Here is a 21,595-nt window from a genome sequence, read left to right as displayed (position 1 = left end):
AGCGCGGGGCTGCGGGAGCGCGGCGACCCGAGGGCCGAGCGGACCCGGGGACGCGAGGACCCGCGCGGGCGGGCATCACTGCGTCGCCCCGCGCGTCTCTGGGCTCAGAGGTGAGCTTTGGGCTTTCGAGGCGCCGTGCTTGGGAGCGAGGACTGTGCTCCAGGGATCTCGTGTCCCTGGGGGCTCCGGGCCGCGGTCCGGGGACGGTTCCAAGGGTGGCGGATTTTGGGAACCGGGGGAAAGGCGGGCGCGCTCTCCGCCCCTCCTGGCATCCGCGCTCTCCGCCCCTCCTGGCATCCGCGGCGCGTCTGCCGGCGCGGGCGGCAGCCAGAGGCCAGTCCCCCGGGGTGGGCATCAGCGGGCCCTGGGCCCTCGGCGCCGCCGGCCTCGCGCGCTGGCTCGGGCGCATCCAAAGTTTGCCTCCGGGGTCCAGCCGGTTCTCTCGCCCCCGCACCCCGCAGGTGTCCCCTGTCCTCGCCCCGCAGCTGCAGCCGCCCGACATGGAGCCCCCTGTCCAGATCTTCCGCGGCGAGCCGGGCTCCACCTGCGCCCCAAGCACCTGCCTGCCCCCCAACGGCAGCGTCCGGTTCCCGGGCTGGGCCGAGCCGGACCGCAACAGCAGCGCAGGCTCCGAGGACGCGCCGCCGGAGCCCGAGCACATCTCGCCGGTCATCCCGGTCATCATCACGGCGGTCTATTCCGTGGTGTTCGTCGTGGGCCTGGTGGGCAACTCGCTGGTCATGTTCGTGATCGTCCGGTGAGCTCGGGGTCCGGGCGCCGCAGTGGCCGCAGCAGGGAGGGAAGGTCGGGCCGGCCACCAGGACGCGCGGAGGGACGCCCGCCCGGTAATGGAGACCCCGTTCTGTCGGGCTCCTCAAAGCCTCAGAGCGTGGCCTCCTCGAAGTGAGATTTCCTGGGAGAGTTTTTGGTGCGGGACTTCGAGGTTCGCAGAGGGCGAAGCCGAGCAGCCGGAGGTGTCTTGAGGATTTAGGAGTGACCCTCCCTGCCCCCCAAACCCCTACTGAAAACCCTACGGACAGGGAGAGTGCAGGGGGTGTCCCTGCAAGGGGCAAGGTCAGTGTCTCGTGGGAGGGAAACTGGTCCGTCTGCCTGGCCTTTTGCCTGGTTGCCTGCGCCCGTTTGGAGCACTTCGTTTTGCCCTTTGCAAATGTTTCTCTAGATAAAATTCATGCCCACCTAATGCACTGAAGGATTTCCTGTGGCTCGTCAGACTGGTGTTGTGGTTTATGAGGCAAAGCCAGCACACTGTTGAGGGTTGTTGGTGTCCATCCGTGAGCCTTTTTAGTACTGATATGCCATCTTATCTGTTTAGAATACCAGTGACCTTTGTGCGTAAACCACCTAATATTTATCTGTTAACGTACAGCTGCTGGAGGGTTCCAAAAATTGTTTGCTTTTTACCTTCCTCGGTGAGAACTGAAGGTTTGATTTTATTGTTCTTTTGTGGATACATTGACGTCAACTTCCAGTAATAAATATCCAGATATCCACGTATATGCAAATTTTCTGGTAAGTGAAGTGATTTCTCTTTTGGCCTCTTGCAACATAGGAAACAAGAGAAAAAACAAAAATCCTAACATTGTCTGGATGCTCTTTGAGAAGTTTCCCTTTCTGGCAGACTTAATGCTCTGCAGTTGCACCTTTGAGAGTGACTACAAAGCTGAGATTCCTTTGAGAAGTTCCTGTGAAGTAAAGGAAGGCTGCAAGTCACGCTGTTTAGGGACATTGAAAGGGTGAAGAACTAATATCTCTTTATTATGAACTTTAAGAACAATACCTGCAGTAGCATGAATGTTTCAAACACCCCTTTCTCTCTGCCTCTCTCTCTCTCTCTCTCTCTCTCTCTCTCTCTCTCACTCTCAGAAATGTCAGGTCTTTTATCCTCCTCTGTGCTCGGGAACTGAAAACCATCATTTAAGCTTCCGAATACATGTTATAAAGCTCTTTTCACCTACAATTAGCGTCTCTAGCTTGGTAACCTTGCTTTTCATAATTGCTTATTGCATTTTACAGGATTTCTATCAGTGATGAGTACAAGATACAGAAGGAGGAATATTTTAAAAGCACATTGTTTTCATAAGTCATTAGTAATTTTAGGGCTGCTCTCCATTGGAGGGAAGATTATAGTAACCAAAAGAAAAGAAAAGAAAAGACAGCTGTATTCTAGACTATAATTAAATTTTTTAGAAGATCTTTGCTACAGCGGCCGAATAAAATATTGTTACATGAAAAGAGGATGCTAAGAGCAAACCCACTCTGCTCTTTCTCATATCATATTTAAGTGCTTGAGTGAGACAGATACATCTTATTGTTACTTGAATGAGAACTTGAAGTTTTGAGTTTGAGAAGGGCTTCTTAGTTGCTCTGCAACTTTTTATGTAGCCCTGCAGTCTAGGATTAAAAAGAATAAAGAATCTTAAAATATATGCAAAGGGAACTCCACGGGGAGCATTAGACATGTCAGAAAGAAAGAATCATTGTAGATTGACTAGGAATTTTAATGATAAATATAAAAAAGTATAATTATAAATTGAATATATCTATTCCAAAGATATCCAAGATTAAAACTTGTGTGAAGGGGATAAGTTCAGCTAAAAATACAATAGGAGTTAGAGAGTTCACATAACATCATCCTTCCTCCCACCCCACTTGATAGTAAACGAAGAGGGAAGAGTTCTATTCTCACCCTGGAAAGCCAACCTACTGAAACAATAGTTGGCTTAAATCTATGGCTGAGAGCGTTACGGAGCATTTTGTTCAAGCTGATACAGGGTCCAAAGAATTGAAAAATGAAACCTCAGAAGGAAACTTGATGGACTTGGGTTTATTTTGCTCAGGAGAAAAAAGGGCTGAAGATGGTTTGCAGCAGGCGGTGGTTTGCTCATCAGAACTCAGAGCAGAGCCAGAGTGTGGAATTCAAGTGCAGCTTTGGTGATTGACGTTGAGGGCTGACCAGTATCGCCTGAAAGATGCGGGATCACTTTTGAGAGGGACATTACATTATTTTTTTAACGTCTTTATTGTAGTATAATTGCTTTACAATGGTGTGTTATAACAAAGTGAATCAGCTATACGTATACATATATCCCCATATCCCCTCCCTCTTGCGTCTTCCTCCCACCCTCCCTATCCCACCCCTCTAGGTGGTCACAAAGCACCGAGCTGATCTCCCTGTGCTCTGTGGCTACTTCCCACTAGCTATCTATTTTACATTTGGTAGTGTGTATATGTCAGTGCCACTCTCTCACTTCGTCCCAGCTTACCCTTCCCCCTCCCTGTGTCGAGAAGGACGTTATTTTAAAATATTGTACATGCAAAAGAGTCCTGGTTGAGTTCTTTAGGAAGTCACTCTGGAGATGGAATTTGGATGCTTGGATGGCAGGGCAGGTGCAGGTCTGGGATGGCCAGCTCAGACCTGGGGAGAAAGTGAGGGTTGTGGAAAAAGCTTTGACTGTTTTTAGACCTGCCTTACACATAGCTTTTCCCACCTTGAACACCTGGAATGCTGTCCAGTATCTTCTGAAGATAATCTAGTATTTCAAGGATTTTCATCATTTAATGTGTAGCAACTGCTATAATTGCCTAATGGTAGGGTACTTTAACCTTTCACTTTGAAAACCTTAAAATTTAAGCACTCCAGCCTCCCTCTCCAGGCTTTGGGGTTTGTGGTCCTGGAGTAGGATGTTCTTACCTCAGCCCTTGATCCACGTCCTTGGGTCCTACCAACACCTTGGGGGTGCCTGTGATGTGACACTCCTCTCCCGGAGCTGAAGCTCCCACAGTCCGGATGCTCGTTTCGGCCTGGCTGTCCCTTGACTCCCATGGGGATTCGGCATGCTGGACCAGTCTCACCTTCTCCTTGACTTCCTTCCACATCTGCTGGGTTTCGCCTCAGCCTCCATCACAGCCCCCTCTTCCCTGACGTTCCCTAAATGCTCCTCTTTTCCAGAGCGTTCTCAGCTCTCTTTGTCCTCACTTTGCACACCCTCCGTATTAGTCAGGATTCAGCCAGAGGAGCAGAACCAGTAGGGGATGTGTGTGTTGAGGGTTTATTCCAAGGAATTGGCATACGTGATTGCGGGGCTGGCTAGGCAGGTCTGCAGCCCCGAGCGCAGGCATCAGGAGAGGCAGACTGCCCTCCCCAGGCAGAATCTCTTCTTTCTCAGGGAAGCCGCAGCCCTGTAGTTAAGGCCTTTCAACTGATTGGACCAGGCCCACCAGATCATCTAGGGTCATCTTCTTTGCTTAAGGTCAACTGATTATGGACTTTAACCACATCTACAAAACGCCTTCACAGCCGCACCTTGGTAAGTGCCTGAATATTCAGAGACTGTAGCCTGGCCAAGATGGCTTGTCAAACTGACCATCACTCTTAGTGGTGTCGTCCGTTCTTGTGGCCGTAACTGTCAGGGAAATTCTGACCAGTCCTGAGTCTGTGTATCTCTCTCCCACTTATTCATCCCCAGCTGCAGACTCAGCTGGCCTCCTTCTGGATGGCTCTATGCGATTATCTCACAGGTAGCTCAGACTTCTAGACATCTGCCTGTATTAGTTTGCTAGGGCTGCCGTAACAAAGTACCACAGACCGGGTGGCTTAAACAACAAAAATGTGTTTTCTCACAGTTCTAGAAGCTGGAAGTTCAAGATCAAGGTGTTGGCAGGTTTGGTTTCTCCTGAGGCCTCTCTCCTTGGCTTGCAGACGGCTGCCTTCTCCCTGTGTCCTCACATGGTCGTCTGTGTAGACGACATCCCTACTCTCTGTGTCCTAATGTCCTCTTGTTATAAGGACACCAGTCATATTGGATTAGAGCCTACTCTAATGGCCCCATTTTACCTTAATTTTACCTCATTTCACCTCTTTAAAGACCCTACTTTCAAACACAGTCACATTCCGAAGCACTGGGGGGTAGAACTTGAACATATGAATTGGAGGGACACAAGTCAGCTCTAAACACTGCTTATCCATTTTCTGTTCTCTTTAAGAAGACACTTCAAGCTTCAGTCTTTATGAAGTTACGTACACATATTTTTTCTTTTGTTTAATTTAAAGAAAAGCTTTACTCTTATAAAGGTATGTTTCTTTTTAAATTGAGTGTAAGGATAAGCAAGGAAAAATTATTAGGAAAAAAATAACAGAAATCGGAAAATTATCTGGTGCTTGGTCTTAGGTTTTGCCTTTTCCTTTTCTCATTAGTTTTCATTAATACTTTGCTACCGTAATAAAGACCTCTGAGGATCAGCATTCTGCTGACTTTGCCCTTGGAGTAGACGACTTTGGCTTCCCTATAATTCCTCTTGGGCGGTGTTGGAATTTGCCGAAAGAGGTAACTTTGTAAGGGGCTTAGAAAACAACAGAACCACAGAAGTCCTCTGGAAATCCTTCCATTTCCTGAACTCAGATTTCTTCTCCAAAGGCAGCTAACCCCCCAAGCTTGCTGGGCATGGAGGTTGTTCCTCACGAAGGTACCTGTTCTCTGGCTCATAAATTAGGGGGCAGGGTGTTTCTTCCCCAGGCATGATGGAAGTCCCACGCTCCACTCTGCTGAGAACATCTGACTCACTCAGGCCACCTCTGAGTCAGTGGGGACCCCATGCTTGAGCTTATGCCCGTCCTGCCAAAACTGTGCGCTATAACCAATTTGGGGAAGTATGGAAGGGGGGATGGGGTGAGCCAGTCAGAGTGTCTGCTACACTGCCTGCCTCTTTCCACGACAGGTGTCCTAGCCCCCCCTCCTGCAAGTGTTGCTTGTAATCACTGCAGTTGTATGTGCAACGTATTCCAGGTTCTGTCAAATGTCAAGGGTGGGCTTCCCTGGTGGCCCAGTGGTTGAGAGTCCGCCTGCCGATGCAGGGGACACGGGTTCGTGCCCCGGTCCGGGAAGATCCCACGTGCCGTGGAGCAGCTGGGCCCGTGAGCCATGGCCGCTGAGCCTGCGCGACCGGAGCCTGTGCTCCACAACGGGAGAGGCCACAACAGTGAGAGGCCCACATACAGCAAAAAAAAAAAAAAAAAAAATGTCAAGGGAGCCGACCTTAGATAGTGTCACCAAGGGACACCTAGGGAGGTGTGAGAGGAAAGACAGAGGTGTGTGGCTATCCAACAGCAGTCTTACCTTAGGCTTTGGTTTAAAAAAATATGTTGTAATTTATCCTGAATCCTCTCTTTGAATCAACACCCAACATTTCCATTAAAGCAAGCATAGTAAAATAACTTCAGAAATTATTTTCAGAAGAGCCTATCATGAATTTCTAGAAGTAATTTTATTGTTTGATAAGCTCTTAAAAGAGAGAATTGGCTTCACTGCCACTGTTTATATGGATTAGCTAAATGGAATTATTTTCTTTGCTGTGGGACATCGCAGAAGTCCAAATCCTCATGGAGCTGTTTCAGAGAGCAGAGACTAAATGACTGCTAAGAAAGAAAGAAAGAGAGAGAGAGAGAGGGAGGGAGGGAGGAAGGAAGAAAACAAAACAGGAAAAAAGAAAAGGAAAGAAGGAGAAAAAAAAAAACAACCAAGGTGGTGATCAGGTATAGAGCTCTTAAGCTTTAACAGACTTGGGCAAAATTGTAGTCTTCAAAATCCCTTTTGGATTGTGTTGCCTTTACAGTTTTTCCCAGTGCCTGTCTTAGAGTTAGTTTTAGGAGGCACTGACTTCTCGCTAGGAGAAGCTAGCACCTCTCCATTTACCATGTCTCCAGCTGTGTCTCTGGGGCAGCCAGCAGTGTCTTCCGGAGAACTGGGCAGCAGGCACCTCCTTTACTCCGGGTTAACCTGTGGACACACTCAATTGTCGCTGCTGGGGGTTGGCGGTTGAAGGTGGGAGGGTGACGGGGTGCTCTGTGCTCAGCTAAAACCCTAAAATTCTACGTCCACAGGACAGTTTCCTTTCTAAGATTTGGCTTAACATGGTTTCAGTGGTGCAAGTTTTACAGGCTTAACAAGATACCGTGTTAACAAAAGATAGTTTCAGAATAACATTCATTTATTCCTTAACAGAAAATCAGCCAATGGTTTTTTGTTTGTTTGTTTCTTTCTTTGGAGGGGAAGCTGGCTTTTGTCTTAGATAAGGAAGACTAGCACAAGAAGAATAGGTTTTAGAGTGAAGCTAATATTATAAAAGGCTTATGTCTTGTTTTTTTTTTTTTAACCCACTCCACTGGCCAAGCAAGTCAGAGTTTAAATGAAAAATGAGAAAAACATAAAACATGTGATGAATTGAGATACCCCAAAGGAACTGGTCTGCAGTTGAGCGGGGCAGCCTTCAGATTAAGAATGGCTGGAGTATGAGGCTTTAACGATCGGCTGTGGCAATAGGAGTGATTTTCCAAGGTTCTGCTGAGTATTAACTCTTTTAACTTCACAATGCAACTCTAAACTGTCTCTGCTTTACTGTGTTGCTTTCCACCTACTGTAGGGGCACTTCCTTCCCACGAAAGAGAGAGAGGAGGGTGACTGTGTCACCTCTCTGTGGCACCCTGTGGTTCACCTTAGCTAGGTCACTTTTCTGTATAAAAATGGAAAAATCACTTAAGAATTCTCTGTTCTTCTAGGTATCCAGATAGTTGTACACTAGAAAGCAACATGTCAGTCATTTGAGATTTGTAGCTTTCTACCAGGTGTGGTTGGGCGTGATAAACACTCACCCAGTGTGCACCACCGAACGCACTAGAACATTTCTTCTGGGTCTCAGGGCCGTGAGTGCAGGAAGGATGAGTAGTTTCTGGGGCCCTGGCTATTGCAGTGAAAGCATTACTTCTGCATCGGCCTTCCTCCCCTTCTCCTGCTACCCTGCAAGGACCACCTGCAGCCCCCAGTGAGATGCCTGCCCGCCCGCCCTTCTGGCTGTCCATCACTAGCAGCCTGGTACCTGCAGTCACAATAGGCAGGAATGGGAGATACGCCCCACTCCTCTGTCTCATTAAAAGAGCTTTTGCTCTTTGCAGGTAGGAGAGTATCAGGGACCTGATACCTACGTGAATATGACTCCTTTAAAATACTATAGATAGAGGCAATTTCAAAGTCAGATCACTGGAGAAACCGTGGCTGAATTTCCCTTCTTTAAAAAAAAATTAATAAGCTACTGCCCTTGAGTAAAGAACCATAATTTCAGTAGTAAATAATCTAAAAGGATGTATAGCAAATTCATTTCATTGAGATGAACCGGAAATATCTGGAGAATTTAATGAAGCAAACTTATTATGTTTTCAAATAAGTTCTCCTGAGAATTCACATCAGTACAGCCATCATGTCTGGTTATTTTAAACATAAAATCTAGAATGCTGTGTATCTGGAAAGCATGCCCAGGAGGATGAATAAGTCATGCAGGGAAAAGAGTGCCGAAACCCATCTCTCACTGTGCTGTTCTCCCACCGCTGGTTAAAAAGGGCTGCATCTTCCCAGGTGCTGTAGCGCTGTCCTCCTCCTGAGTTTGGCGTTTGGGGCCTTCAGACTCCAGGTGCAGCTCCAGGCTTGTGGGGTAGTGGCCAGGTTCCCGTGGGGCGGGAGCCTTTGATCACGCTCGTTTTTTTCGCCAGACCAGTGTTTCTTCAGGAGCTTTCCATTGGCCGTTAGCCATTTGCTGTATTAAAGGAGTCTCTTCCAAAAAATGGCCAGTAGGGTGTTTGCTTTTTCATTATGTTGGAGCAGTAGTTTGACGACTACTCGGGAGGCTCAGATTTTAATTCCCACTGTCTCTCAAATTTGAGGAAATCACTTACTTCCTCTTTACTGAGTTTCCTCACCTGAAAAAAAATGGGTATTGCTTATGGAGAACCTGAAACACCGTAACGCGCTGGCGGCATTTGTCCATCGAGGGGTGAGATGCTAATATTTTATATTTGCATTCCCTGGACCAGGCCCCGTTCCATCCTGTCACATGTGTTCCGCCCTCATCATGCACACTAAACAACCACACTTACCAGAATGTTTTTCAGCCTTTGGCTGCTAGAAGTAGCGGGATTCACAGAATCCCATTATCCTCTGATAAAATTTCTGACTCCTTAAGAAACTTTGGACTATGGTCCTGAATTCCTTTACTTGTTAGGGATGGAGTCAGAGAGGCACTGAGAGTCATCTCTAGGGCTGCTTCCTCTTCAGAGAAAGTGGGGCTGCTGTGTCTTGCAGGATTGGAATACAGTTACTAGGACTGCGGTGGGTGGTTAACCGTGACACTAACAGCATAATAAGAGCGGCAGCAGGATGGCGACAAGGGGGGCTGGCAGGCGCTGAGTGCGTATTGAGTACCAGGTCCTGTGCTGAGCCGTCTGAGGTACCGGGTAAGGTAATCATCGTGACCGTATTGCCAGACGACATAAAGTTCCTAAAACAGTGTCTGTCACGTGAGTCCTCAGTCAATACTTAAATTGGTTTTTCTTCCTGGTGTTCAAGGTTCTCTGTGGCCTGACACCCCTTTTCCCATCCCAAGCGGCCTCCCATCACCCCCAGCGGGACCCGTGGCCCTGAATAAGACTCTAGCCAGCAAACCTCCGTGTCCAAATCCCTCTCAAAGTGCAAGAGCCTATCCAGGTTCTGCCTTCCTTGAGATGTGTCCCGACCTCTTCACTACACAGTGAACTGCCCCTCTGTCTACTCCTCTAGTTCCCATATAACTTCGGCTCAGTTAGTTTGAAAGACCGTGGGGGCGGGGTCTCTATCAACGTCTTCTTCAGTAGGCTCGGGGTCCAGGATATTGCTGTGCATGCAGCAGGCATTGAGACGTGTGGAAATGATGACAAGATGAGTCTGGGGAAGCAGCAGGAGTGTGACTGAAGAGGGAGAGAGGTTGTCAGCCCGGCGGACAAGGGCAGCTAAGAGTCACAAGTAACCGAATCCGCAGAACCAAACCGCCTCTGGATTGAAAGATGTTTGGCGATTAGCCGTCAAGATTATGGCTTTATTATGCTGCCCCGAAGCTAAAAGGCAGCTCCTTCATTTAAATTAAAAGAGAAGCCCTGGGGCAGTGCAAGGCATGGTAACGATCCAAGAATGACGTCTCCACCTGCGGTGTCTGGTGTCTGCGCCCGACAGGTTCAGGGCAGGACGGGAAGCCGTGAGGCTGCAGGGTCACGGGGTCAATCAATGTTCCTCCTGCCGTCGCCTCACTTTTCTCGTGCAAGTGTCACGCTCTCCCAGAATCTCCACCTGGTGACGCTGGTTCCCAAGAGCTCTGCAGATATCTTTGTTCCCCTCGCTGTCACACGAGCATGTACGGCTGTCCCTGTGAAGAGAACCACGCCAGGAAGGTCTTGAGTCAGCGTGCGATGGGGCGTGCTGTCAGCTCGCGGGGACACCATCCGTGACGTTGCCCCGCGATGACGTCCTCGTGGCTGGCGCCCTGAGCTCCCTGCTGACCCCTCTTCCTGGCCTGCTCTCCACCTTGCACCGTCCTTGGCAGGCTTGCAACATTGCCGAGTTTAGTGGGGACGGCGTGCAGACTTTGCTTTTTTTAAATATTTTTTTCGGTTCGCGGGCCTCACTGTCGTGGCCTCTCCCGTTGCGGAGCACAGGCTCCGGACGCGCAGGCTCAGCGGCCACGGCTCACGGGCCCAGCCGCTCCGCGGCATGCGGGATCCTCCCGGACCGGGGCACGAACCCTTGTCCCCTGCATCGGCAGGCGGACTCTCAACCACTGCGCCACCAGGGAAGCCCAGACTTTGCTCTTTTATTGCCACGTGTCCTGCTGCCTGGACGCTCAGAAGTGCAGCCCCGCCCCGCCAGCCCGCCTCCAGCCGCCCCACACAAGCCAGGAAGTCCCACTCCAGTGGCGCCATTTTACTGGAAATACTTGCAGCTTCTCAGAAAGCAGTGTGGGCGGAACGGAGAATAATCTCGTCTGATCGCGCTGAGCAAGCGTACTGGTTTGCTTTCACCAGCAGACGCACAGTGACTGGAAGAACTCACTGCTACTGTGCTTTGGTTCAGTGCGAACAATACCCAGGGGCCTCAACCAGACTGTCTTTGGGGGTGGGGGTCTTTTAACCCCGTGGCCACTGGATGCAGTCCAGTGTAGCGCCTAAAAGACTGTCAACAGCTATGCGGTGAGCGCATAGTCTGCCACTTGGAATTATACCTGCTTAGTTCTCCCTTTCAGGGTTGTAGGCTTGGAAGCATGTGTCTTCCAGACCCTGGAGGAGGGGCCGTGCCCTGCTGCCTCCTCCACAGGTTCCCACTGAGCCCCTGCCTCTGCTGACACTAGGAAAAGCACTTTACTCACCTGAGTCTGCTTTCTTCAGCGATATTAGAGAAAAGACCTAAATCTCCTGGGCAACTCGAAGGGCAGTTGTTGTGAGAATCACATAGGATACGTGGAAGTCAAAATTCGGGGCTTTGTAAATTGTCAAGTGCTGGGGAGATGTAAAAATGCAGGGGGGAAGTCAAACCCCTGGGTTTGAATTCCTGCAGCGCCTTTTATAACCATATTGCTTTGAGAAAGTTACAGAACTCCAGCGATTCCCAGTGGCCTCATTTCTAGAGTAGGAATGCTGGTACCTACGACACAGAGTCACTGTGAGGACTACGTGGGATAAAGCACGTGGAATGTACAGCAGAGTCTGACACAGGGAGTATTTTGAAGTAAATGGTTATTACCATTATTGCCATTACCGCGATCCACCTCAGTGCTATGACATTGGATGTTGGTGGATGCAGGGGGTACAGGAGGAGGGTGCAGGCATCTCTCTACGTCTCTGGCAGGTGCCTGTAGCCCTTGGGGTGGTAACAGCGGTAGCTCCAGCATGAAGGATCTGGGCAGAGCTTGTTTCTCGGGGAGCATGGACTTTTGCTGCACTTGGTATTACGATCTGTGTAATTCGTAGACATCTCTGTTGTAGCTAGTCATCTCTCTTTTTCTGAGATCTGATGACAGGATTTGAACTCTTTATAAATTCAGGCCTAAAGCAGTTTCACACATCTAACTATGAAAAATATTTCTGAAAAGCTCAGAGCGAGTTATTATTCAGCATTTTATTGCTACTTAAAAGATGCATATTCTATTTTATTGTAACTCATGTATCATTCCATTCATGGTCTTCTGGCAGTTAAGGTCCCAAGCTTCATTTTTACTATTATCTTTCGTATTCACGCTGAATGGGTAGATACAACCAGGGGTGTTGACTAGAAACTATGTTCCCCTCTGCTTCCTGTGGTAACTGGTGGCTTCCACCCACACAAGAGGAGGGGACAGGAGTTGGAAACATGAAGTAAATTACACCTAGTCTCCAAATCAGGTGCTTTCCCTTAGTTATCTCAGGAACTCCATGAGATAAGTGTTATGTTTCCCATTCTATAGTTGGGAAATGGAAGCTCAGGGTTTTCAGTGATCTCTCCAAAGTCTGTCAGTTGGAGGGAAAACTAAGGACTAGAACCCAGGTCCACCTAAATGTATAAGGCAGAGAACATCAGTCTAACTTCGTAAAGAAAGAGGAGGATATCAGGTCACAAAACACGAGAGCTGAAGTCAAAGGTGTTGCCAACTCAAGTCTTTGCTAGTATCAGGGATTGAAAGAGTAGGAGCCTGGCTTGTAAGATGCATTTTTCAAACAAAGAATCATATTTTTAAGAAGACTGTATTTGAACAGATAGCATTTATTCATTAGAAACATTTGACTCGACCCTCCTACACCATTGGTGGGAATGTAAGTTGGTGCAGCCACTATGGAGAACAGTACGGAGGTTCCTTAAAAAACTAAAAATAGAATTACCATATGACCCAGCAATCCCACTCCTGGGCATATATCCAGAGCAAACTCTAATTTGAAAAGATACATTCACCCTAATATTCATAGCAGTGCTATTTACAATAACCAGGACATGGATGCAACCTAAGTGTCCATTGACAGATGAACAGATAAAGAAGATGTGGTGTATATATACAATGGAATTTACCCAGCCATAAAAAAAATGAAATAATGCCAAAGTGAGAGAGTGGCATGGACTTATATACACTACCAAATGTAAAATAGATAGCTAGTGGGAAGCAGCCGCATAGCACAGGGAGACCAGCTCTATGCTTTGTGACCACCTAGAGGGGTGGGATAGGGAGGGTGGGAGGGAGACGCAAGAGGGAGGGGATGTGGGGATATATGTATACGTATAGCTGATTCACTTTGTTATAAAGCAGAAACTAACGCACCATTGTAGAGCAATTATACTCTAATAAAGATGTTTAAAAAATATGAAATAACGCCATTTACAGCAACACGATGGACCTGGAGATTATTGTGCTAAGCAGAGTAAGTCAGACAGAGAAAGACAGATATCCTATGATCTCACTTATATGCGGAATCTGAAAAAACGATATAAATGAACTTATTTACAAAACAGAAATAGAGTCACAGACATAGAAAATAAATGTATGGTTACCGAAGGGGAAGGGGGAGGAGGGATAAATTAAGAGTTTGGGATGGACAGATACACAGTACTGTGTATGAAATAGGCAATCAACAAGGGCCTACTGTACAGCACAGGGAACTCTACTCAGTATTTTGTAATAACCTATAATGGCAAAGAATCTGAAAAAGAATACATGTATATGTGTATTGATATGTAGGTGTAACTGAATCACTTTGCTGTACACCTGAAACCAAGACAATGTTGTAAATTAACTATACTTCAATTTAAAAAATGGTTTTAAAAAAAAAGAAACATTTGTCTCTGTCTCAGGAAATGCACTTGCTTAGTTATCTGTGCCTTTAAAAGCCTGTGCTCGGAGTCTTGGGCATATACATTCTAAAATTTATGGGCCATTTAATAATATTTGAGTAAAAAATGTAAAAGCAAAACATATTTTAGAATAAACCTCTCGCTCTCCAGATTAAGGCACTCTTTAGTTAACAGAGCATCAAAACGGAGGCCAAGAGATACTGACTTGGGTACAAGTGTTCACAATGCTTTCATCCAAGCACAGGCAGGAAGAGGAAACAGGCAAGGAGACTGGTGCCGAGGTGGGACCCTGACTGCAGTGTGATCCTGTGTGTCGCGTATTTTGAGTCAGGTTGTCTCCTGCCTTTATCTCGTGTCCTGTCAGTTCGGTTTTATTGTCCTTGTTTCATGGGACCTGAAACTCAGAAAAGTCGTACACTGAGTTCAGACTCAGGACTGTCTGACTTCACATCAGACCGCAGTGCCTACAAAAGGGGAGACAAAGCTGTTGTGTCACCACGTGTCACAGAAGTGTCACGTGGATGTTTATGTATTGAGCAGCACAGACACAGTGATCAATAAATACCACTGATATTGACTTTATAGCCAAAGTAGAAGTAGTTTTCCGTAATTGGCTCCTTACAAAGAAGCTTTATAATTAAAATCAAGGCCCTAACCAGTCTGGCTCCTTGTAGGTACATGGGACCTGGCTGAATTAATTGCGATTAGGTCCACAAATGTGAGGTGTGTAGAAAGTAATTAATATATAGATTTTCCCAACATATTTTAGCATTTGGCCTCAGAAAACCCGCTGATGTACTTTGGTGCATTTCACGCCCTGCAGGTCTCTAAGGAAGCGTTCTCTAAGTAAAACAATCTTCTTAATTCAGTTTTAGTAGAAAATGGAATTGTTCTAAGCTTCATGTTAAAACTGAAAGAAATAATTTGGGCTGAAAGGCAATATTTCTGACCTATTTTGAAATTTTTTGTTCCCTCAATTGGAAAATGAAACACATTGTGTGCTTTATAAATCTCTCAAGATGAAAGTAAAGGAAAACAGATTTCTTTCTCACCTACCGTACCAGATTACGTTTTATGCTATACTGTGTATAAGGGAAGAACTCAGCCTGCTTTTTTTACATAATGCATTTAAAATGAAAAGCTAGTGGGACACTGGTAGACAAAAATCAACACTTAGTTGTGTTGTAGTCATTGAAATTGAATGTATTTAAAACTGAAAACCATTTTAAAAGACATAATTACAAAGAGTGATTTCTCAAAGTAAAGTTGGGTAAACCTTCCTCGAGGAAAAGTTGGGTATGTTTTATCTTTGTTTCACACAGTGAAAAAAAATAAAGCATTAAAAAATGAACAAAGCCAAGCAGTTCTGGGTAGGATGAAAATGAACTGTCAGTCACAAAATAAAGAACTGTATCATACGCAAGGCTGTTGAAAAGATCTATATGTATGTTCATCTGTCTGTCTATACTCGTTTCCTTACCCTTTTAAAACTAGATAGATTTTGGAACAAAGCTAAATAAAGTCAGAAATGTTTGCCCATTTTTCTACTACCCCTAATGTCTAGAACAGTCCTTTTACATGCTAGATGATAAATACGTGAAGAATAAGTGAATGAAAAGCAAATTCAGTAACCCAGCGGCACATTTACATCATGGGTATGACAGGAAGATGGAGAGAAATAATCTTGTTTCTTGTCTCTTAGATACACAAAGATGAAGACAGCAACCAACATCTATATATTTAACCTGGCTTTGGCAGATGCTTTGGTTACCACGACCATGCCCTTCCAGAGCACGGTCTATCTGATGAACTCCTGGCCCTTTGGGGATGTGCTGTGCAAGATCGTCATCTCCATCGACTACTACAACATGTTCACCAGCATCTTCACCTTGACCATGATGAGCGTGGACCGATACATCGCTGTGTGCCACCCGGTCAAGGCTCTTGACTTCCGCACGCCCCTGAAGGCAAAGGTCATCAACATCTGTATTTGGATCCTGTCTTCATCTGTTGGCATCTCGGCCATAGTCCTTGGAGGAACCAGAGTCAGGGAAGGTAAGGGCGGCTTTTTAAATTTCATTAAAAAATGTTGATTTTATCATTGTCCATAAAAGAAATAATTTTTGATTGACGTAGAGTTGATCTACAATGTTGTGTCAGTTTCAGGTGTTCAGCAAATTGATCTGGTTAAATCGTTTCATTTTTTAGAATATGACTTCTAATTACACAAACTCTTAATGTGGGAGTGAGTAGGCCACATAGCTAGAAGAAAAGCCAAATGCCAACGGAAATATAATGCTAAATCCACGGAAGATGAGAAATAAAACAGTTTTGTGTTCCTTTCCACATCTAAACATAGGATGGGATAATGGCATGACCGGAACACAGACACCCAACCTATCCCCTATTCAGAAAGCGCTTACTGGAATCTGGAGGGGTGGGGATGAAATAAGGAACCACAGTCATGTGGGTTTTTAAAATATAATTTGTTGCATCCTGGCAATTCTAAGACACACCTCCTTGCTCCGCTCCTTCCTCCCCAAAAGCACCCTGAGTCATTAGAGTCATGCTGTTTACTCTTTTTCCTTAGGGGTTAACCTCCGGGCCACTATCGTGGCAGCTTCATGTGGGCGTAGGCCATTCGAAATTAGGTTCACAGATGGATGGTAGTCCAGAGAAGCAAAACCATCAGATTTTGGACTCGTTACTTTCTACCCCATGCAAACAGGACATTTGATGTTTTCCCTGTATTTCTAGGACAGTGATCCTGACCCTGGGACGTGTGTTGGAATCACCTGGGTACGTTAGAAAATACTGCTGCCTGGTCCCACTCTGGAGGGTCCGGTTTAATTGACCTGAGGCACAGTTTGGGTGTCAAGATGTTTAAGATCTCCCCAGGTGACTCTGACCTGTAGCCAAGGTGAGAACTACGGCTCTAGGAGCTTAGCTTTACTTGTAGAAGATGAAGCTGTGAAAATATCTTTGGTCTTAATAGAAATTCATTGGGGTGGGGGAGCAGAATGATCACTTTGGACTTTATAAATGCTATTTATCGCTTTAGCAGTTGTCTAAGTGCTCCAGTTAATTTTGCGGGCTCACGACACCTGTGAGTACAGATAAGTAGGGACCTTCCAGGTCGCAGTGAAAAGGCAGGTGCTAAAATCGTAGCTTATCCTGCATGGTACACATTTTTAAATGAAGCCTAATCTTTTTCCTCTTAAACTACAAAATGAGTTTATAGCATGAGCACTGCAAGTGTTAAGCTATAATACTGGGTAAATTTTAAGAAAAGCCAAACTTTACCAGAGAAGCACTTTAAAATACGATCAATTGCACTCAGGATTTTGTTTCTTCATACACACAACACATGAAATAAAATTGCAGGAAACTCTCCTGAGCCCTGGGGGTTGGTGCGAGAGGAGATGCTGCGTATGCACTGGGAGGGTGAGAATGCTGGGCTGAATAGCGTAAGAAAATGGGTGGTTTTTTCCCAGGGCAAACAAAGAATTGATTTTTACGGTTATACTTGTAAATAGTTATGTTCTACTTGTCGACTTAACCACAACTCCTGTAATCATTGTCAGAAAATGACATTCTAGAGGAAATGGATTTCAGTTAGGTTTTTGAAAGGAAATGAAGATGGATGTGGGTTTTCCAGGAAGGAGGTGCTGGAGATGGACGAGTGCAGATGCGATGGCAGAAAAGAGTCCCCAGTGTCAGCAGAAGGTTAGTTTGTGTGGCAGAACTAACAGAGAAAGAAATGAGAGAAGAGTAGTCTTGTAGGAGGGCTCCATCCTTTCCGCGTGCCTTTTATTTTGTGAAGCATGCTTTGTTTATGTGATGAAAGATTGTCTCCAGACCGGCTAGCGTGCTTCACACTGCATGTCAAGACTGCTGGGTGACCGAGAAGAGTACTTTAGGTGATCTCTACACACTGTATCAGAGCTGATTGGCATTGGCTTTTTTTTTTTTTTTTGGCTGCGTTGGGTCTTCGTTGCTGCGTGCAGGCTTTCTCTAGTTGTGGCGAGCGGGGGCTGCTCTTCGTTGCGGTGCATGGGCTTCTCATTGCAGTGGCTTCTCATTGCGGAGCATGGCTCTAGGCGCACTGGCTCAGTAGTTGTGGCTCGCGGGCTCAGTAGTTGTGGCTTGCGGGCTCTAGAGCGCAGGCTCAGCAGTTGTGGCACACGGGCCTAGCTGCTCCATGGCATGTGGGATCTTCCCGGACCAGGGCTCAAGCCCGTGTCCCCTGCATTGGCAGGTGGATTCTTAACCACTGCACCACCAGGGAAGCCCCTGTTCTGCTGCTCTTGAGTGAAATGTTTTGTGTATATCTGTTGAGTTCAAGTCTGCCATTTCTTTACTGATTTTCTATGTAGATAATCTACCCATTGTTGAAATTGGGATGTTGTAGTCCCCTACTATTATTGTATTGCTGTCTATGCCTCCCTTCAGTTCTGTTTATATATACTTTATATATTTAGGTGCTCCAGTGTTGGGTGCATATATATTTACAATTGTTTATCCTCTTGATGAATTGACCCTTTTATCATTATATAAAATCGCCTCTTGTAACAGTTTTTAACTCGAAGGCTGTTTTGTCTGATGTAAGTATAGCTAGCTACTCCTCTGCTCTCTTTTGGTTTCCACTTTCAGTGAATATCTTTTTCTGTCCCTTCACTTTCAGCCTAGATATGTCTTTAAAGATAAAGATGCACTCTGTTTTCCTGAAATCAAACATTTAATAAGAATGGGTGCTTGGACTTGGATTTCCTTGGTGGTGGCCTCAGTACTCTCCTTTCCCCTTGTAGGTGTAAGTTCAGCTTCATGGAGGTTCCCGAGGATATTTACGACTCTATCACTGGATGTTTTCCAAAGTCCTGTAAAAGTTTTGCAGTTGATTATTTCACCCATTCATTAAACGTTTTTTGAGCTCCTACTACATGCGAGACGAAGCTGACCCTCAGAGCTAAAAGATGTCTCCAAATTATAAACGTCAGCCCTTACGTTGCCTTGCTTATCTTAACAGGTTACTCTTCCACAATAACTACTGTACTGAGTCCATATTTTCATTCAAGGGTTTCCTTGTGGTATTAATTTGTTTACTTAGCAAATTATTCTCCTCAAACACCAGGTATTCCTGCCTCCCTATGTGGCAGGGACTGAATATTATTCAAGGTGGATTGTTACCTACCCTCAGGTAGTTTACATTCTGGATGGAGAGAGAAACGTTAGGAAAGGCAACACATTATTACCGAAGAGCTTCTGTCTGGTTTCTGTCTAGCTTCTATTATTATACAATGATAAAAGTAGAATAAGTATAATATATAGAAAATATAAATTGCAGGGAAGAGGTCTATTCACATGGGTCAGCCTCTGTATAAATGTCTCTAAGGTGACATCTAAGCTGAGGCCAGCCACAAGAAGGAGGCACTGTTGGAACACACAGAATTTAAGCAGGAAAGAAACAACTTTCAAGGAAGCCAGGTAGCAATGTGCCACCCTAAAAAGGTGTTGAATAAATGCGTTTCTTCTATGGTGATAGTGATGATTTTTAAAAAATGACTTTGGTCTTATTTCCATAAACACTAAAGCCAAAAATAAGAGAGATCCTTGTTTGTTTCTTGGAGTCTTCCTAGTAATGGTACTTTGGACAATGGCTTTATTAGGGAATCAAAAGTTACAAGTTCTTCTGGGAGCTTTCATTTACTATTGAAAGGTTTGATATGGTATTTAGTTGATAGAAAATGACTCTAAGATCGTCATCTCTATTAATTGGCCAAAATGATTATACTCTCTGTGTTTTAAAGTCTGTCTAATCGAAATTCTAAGGTTTTGTTTTACTAAGGGATATACGATTAAGGGTGCATGAAGATTTTAGAAAACACTACTATTAGAGCTCTTTCACTATTTGAAAAATATTCTTATACTATTTTCAAAGCGGATTTTCCAGTGTCAGAAGAAAATATTTTCATTCTAAAAATTACAGCTTAGTATTGTTCATGATTCCTTTATCTAAAGAAGAATCAGGACAAAGAGAGTTTAGCCTGCTCCGTGCTCAGTGGCTGATGCTTGGGGAAAAGGGAGCCTGGGAGGGGTAAGCGGGCCCCCAGTGGGAGTTCTGTATTATAAAATGTTCTTATCCTGCGTCTCTGCTCTTTCTAATATTATGGTCACTCCAAAGAGAATACTGTCCAGCAAAGAGAAGCAGAGCAAATAAAGCCATTTTCTAAGTAATCCTATAAACACAGTCGTTTCACCTGTTACATAGTCAACGTTGACAAAAGTAAAAAACGTGTCTGATTTATGAACTTCCTTGATGACGGTGATGACGGTGACTCTCTTCCTTCTTTCTCTCCCCCCCTCTTCCATTTTCTTCTCCTTTTCGTCCTCCTCCGTCTCTTTCTTCTTCAAAAGTTTACTCATGTTTCAACAATGCTCTCAATCACAGTGACCACCACTGGTTCCATTAAATCACAACAGCTGGGTCATATTTAGACAAATTTTGTTTAAATTTTTATCGACCCACATAGTGATTTCTTGTAAGCCACTTAATGTTTTTTGGACAAGTTGGCTTTTGTTAAATTGAATGGCTAGATTTGAAATATTTAATCATTTATTACAAATAGATACTAGCTTTTGTTGTCAGAGCCTTTAATCTGGGAGAATTGTTAATGTATGGAAATGCAAATAAGCACTCATGCGATAAGTGAACGGCTTAGCTCTTCTGAAAATCCCCCGTCAGCCCATTCCACAACGCGGTAATTCTAGCTCTTCTGAAAATCCCCCGTCAGCCCATTCCACAACGCGGTAATTCGTATTGCTGGCTAATCGTGTTTACTCTGTAGCATTGTGTTTGTTAGCAGTGGATGGTGACCTTCCAGCTCCATTGTTCTACGTGCAAAGACAGCACGGTTAATATGCATGGCATTCATTCCTAACTGGTGATCTGCTTCAGGTAATAGCGTCTCACCATGATTGGACCTTTGCAACCGAAGGCACTATATAAATCGCAGGCGAGAGCTAACCACTGATGTTCCTTTCGTGGCTTTGCTTTGTCACCTCCTGCAGACATGGACGTCGTCGAGTGCTCCTTGCAGTTCCCGGATGACGACTACTCCTGGTGGGACCTCGTCATGAAGATCTGTGTCTTCGTCTTTGCCTTCGTGATCCCCGTCTTCATCATCGTCGTCTGCTACACCCTCATGATCCTGCGCTTGAAAAGCGTCCGGCTCCTTTCCGGCTCCCGAGAGAAAGACCGCAACCTCCGTCGCATCACCAGGCTTGTCCTGGTGGTGGTGGCGGTCTTCGTCATCTGCTGGACCCCCATCCACATCTTCATCCTCGTGGAGGCTCTGGGCAGCAGCTCCTACAGCACGGCTGCGCTCTCCAGCTATTACTTCTGTATCGCCTTAGGCTACACCAACAGCAGCCTGAACCCCATTCTCTACGCGTTTCTCGATGAAAACTTCAAGCGGTGTTTCAGGGACTTCTGCTTTCCAATTAAGATGAGGATGGAGCGCCAGGGCACTGACAGAGTCAGAAACACCGTTCAGGATCCTGCCCACCTGAGGGATGCTGATGGGATAAATAAACCAGTATGACTAGTCATGGAGATGTCGTCCTGTAGTTCTCCGGGTAGAGAGGAGTTCAACGATCTAGGTTTAACTCAGATTACTACTGCAGTCTGAGCTGGAAGGGCAGCAGTTTTAACAAACTTTCAGAAATCTCCTGGTCCGAGGTGGTGAGATGCAGGCTGCATTAGCGACCCAGGTCAGTGGAGACATCAGGGCTGTGTGGACAGAGCGCAAGAGGTCTGAGCAAGGAGATGCAGCCCCTGTCTAGGGAGGGGAAGCGAGGCCGACTCCCAGTTCCTTTGAGGGACCAAGAAACGAGCCTTTTCCTTCCGGTTGCCT

At 45.7% G+C, this 21,595-nt stretch overlaps 1 protein-coding gene across 1 annotated transcript; it reads left to right on the top strand.

The window, feature by feature from the left end:
- Nucleotides 1-461: 461 nt before the first annotated feature.
- OPRK1 (opioid receptor kappa 1) lies at nt 462-21,288 on the top strand. Its single transcript, XM_024742594.1, has 3 exons — nt 462-757; nt 15,385-15,737; nt 20,751-21,288. The coding sequence occupies exons 1-3, from the start codon at nt 501-503 to the stop codon at nt 21,281-21,283; spliced, it is 1,143 nt and encodes a 380-aa protein (XP_024598362.1). The 5' UTR covers nt 462-500; the 3' UTR covers nt 21,284-21,288.
- The last annotated feature ends 307 nt before the right edge of the window (nt 21,289-21,595 follow it).

This window comes from Neophocaena asiaeorientalis, unplaced genomic scaffold (assembly GCF_003031525.2).
Source record: "Neophocaena asiaeorientalis asiaeorientalis breed wild unplaced genomic scaffold, Neophocaena_asiaeorientalis_V1.1 scaffold226, whole genome shotgun sequence".
Taxonomy (NCBI): Eukaryota; Metazoa; Chordata; class Mammalia; order Artiodactyla; family Phocoenidae; genus Neophocaena; species Neophocaena asiaeorientalis.
Note: the sequence above shows the minus strand (reverse complement) of the source record. Positions and strands in the feature narration are given on the sequence as shown.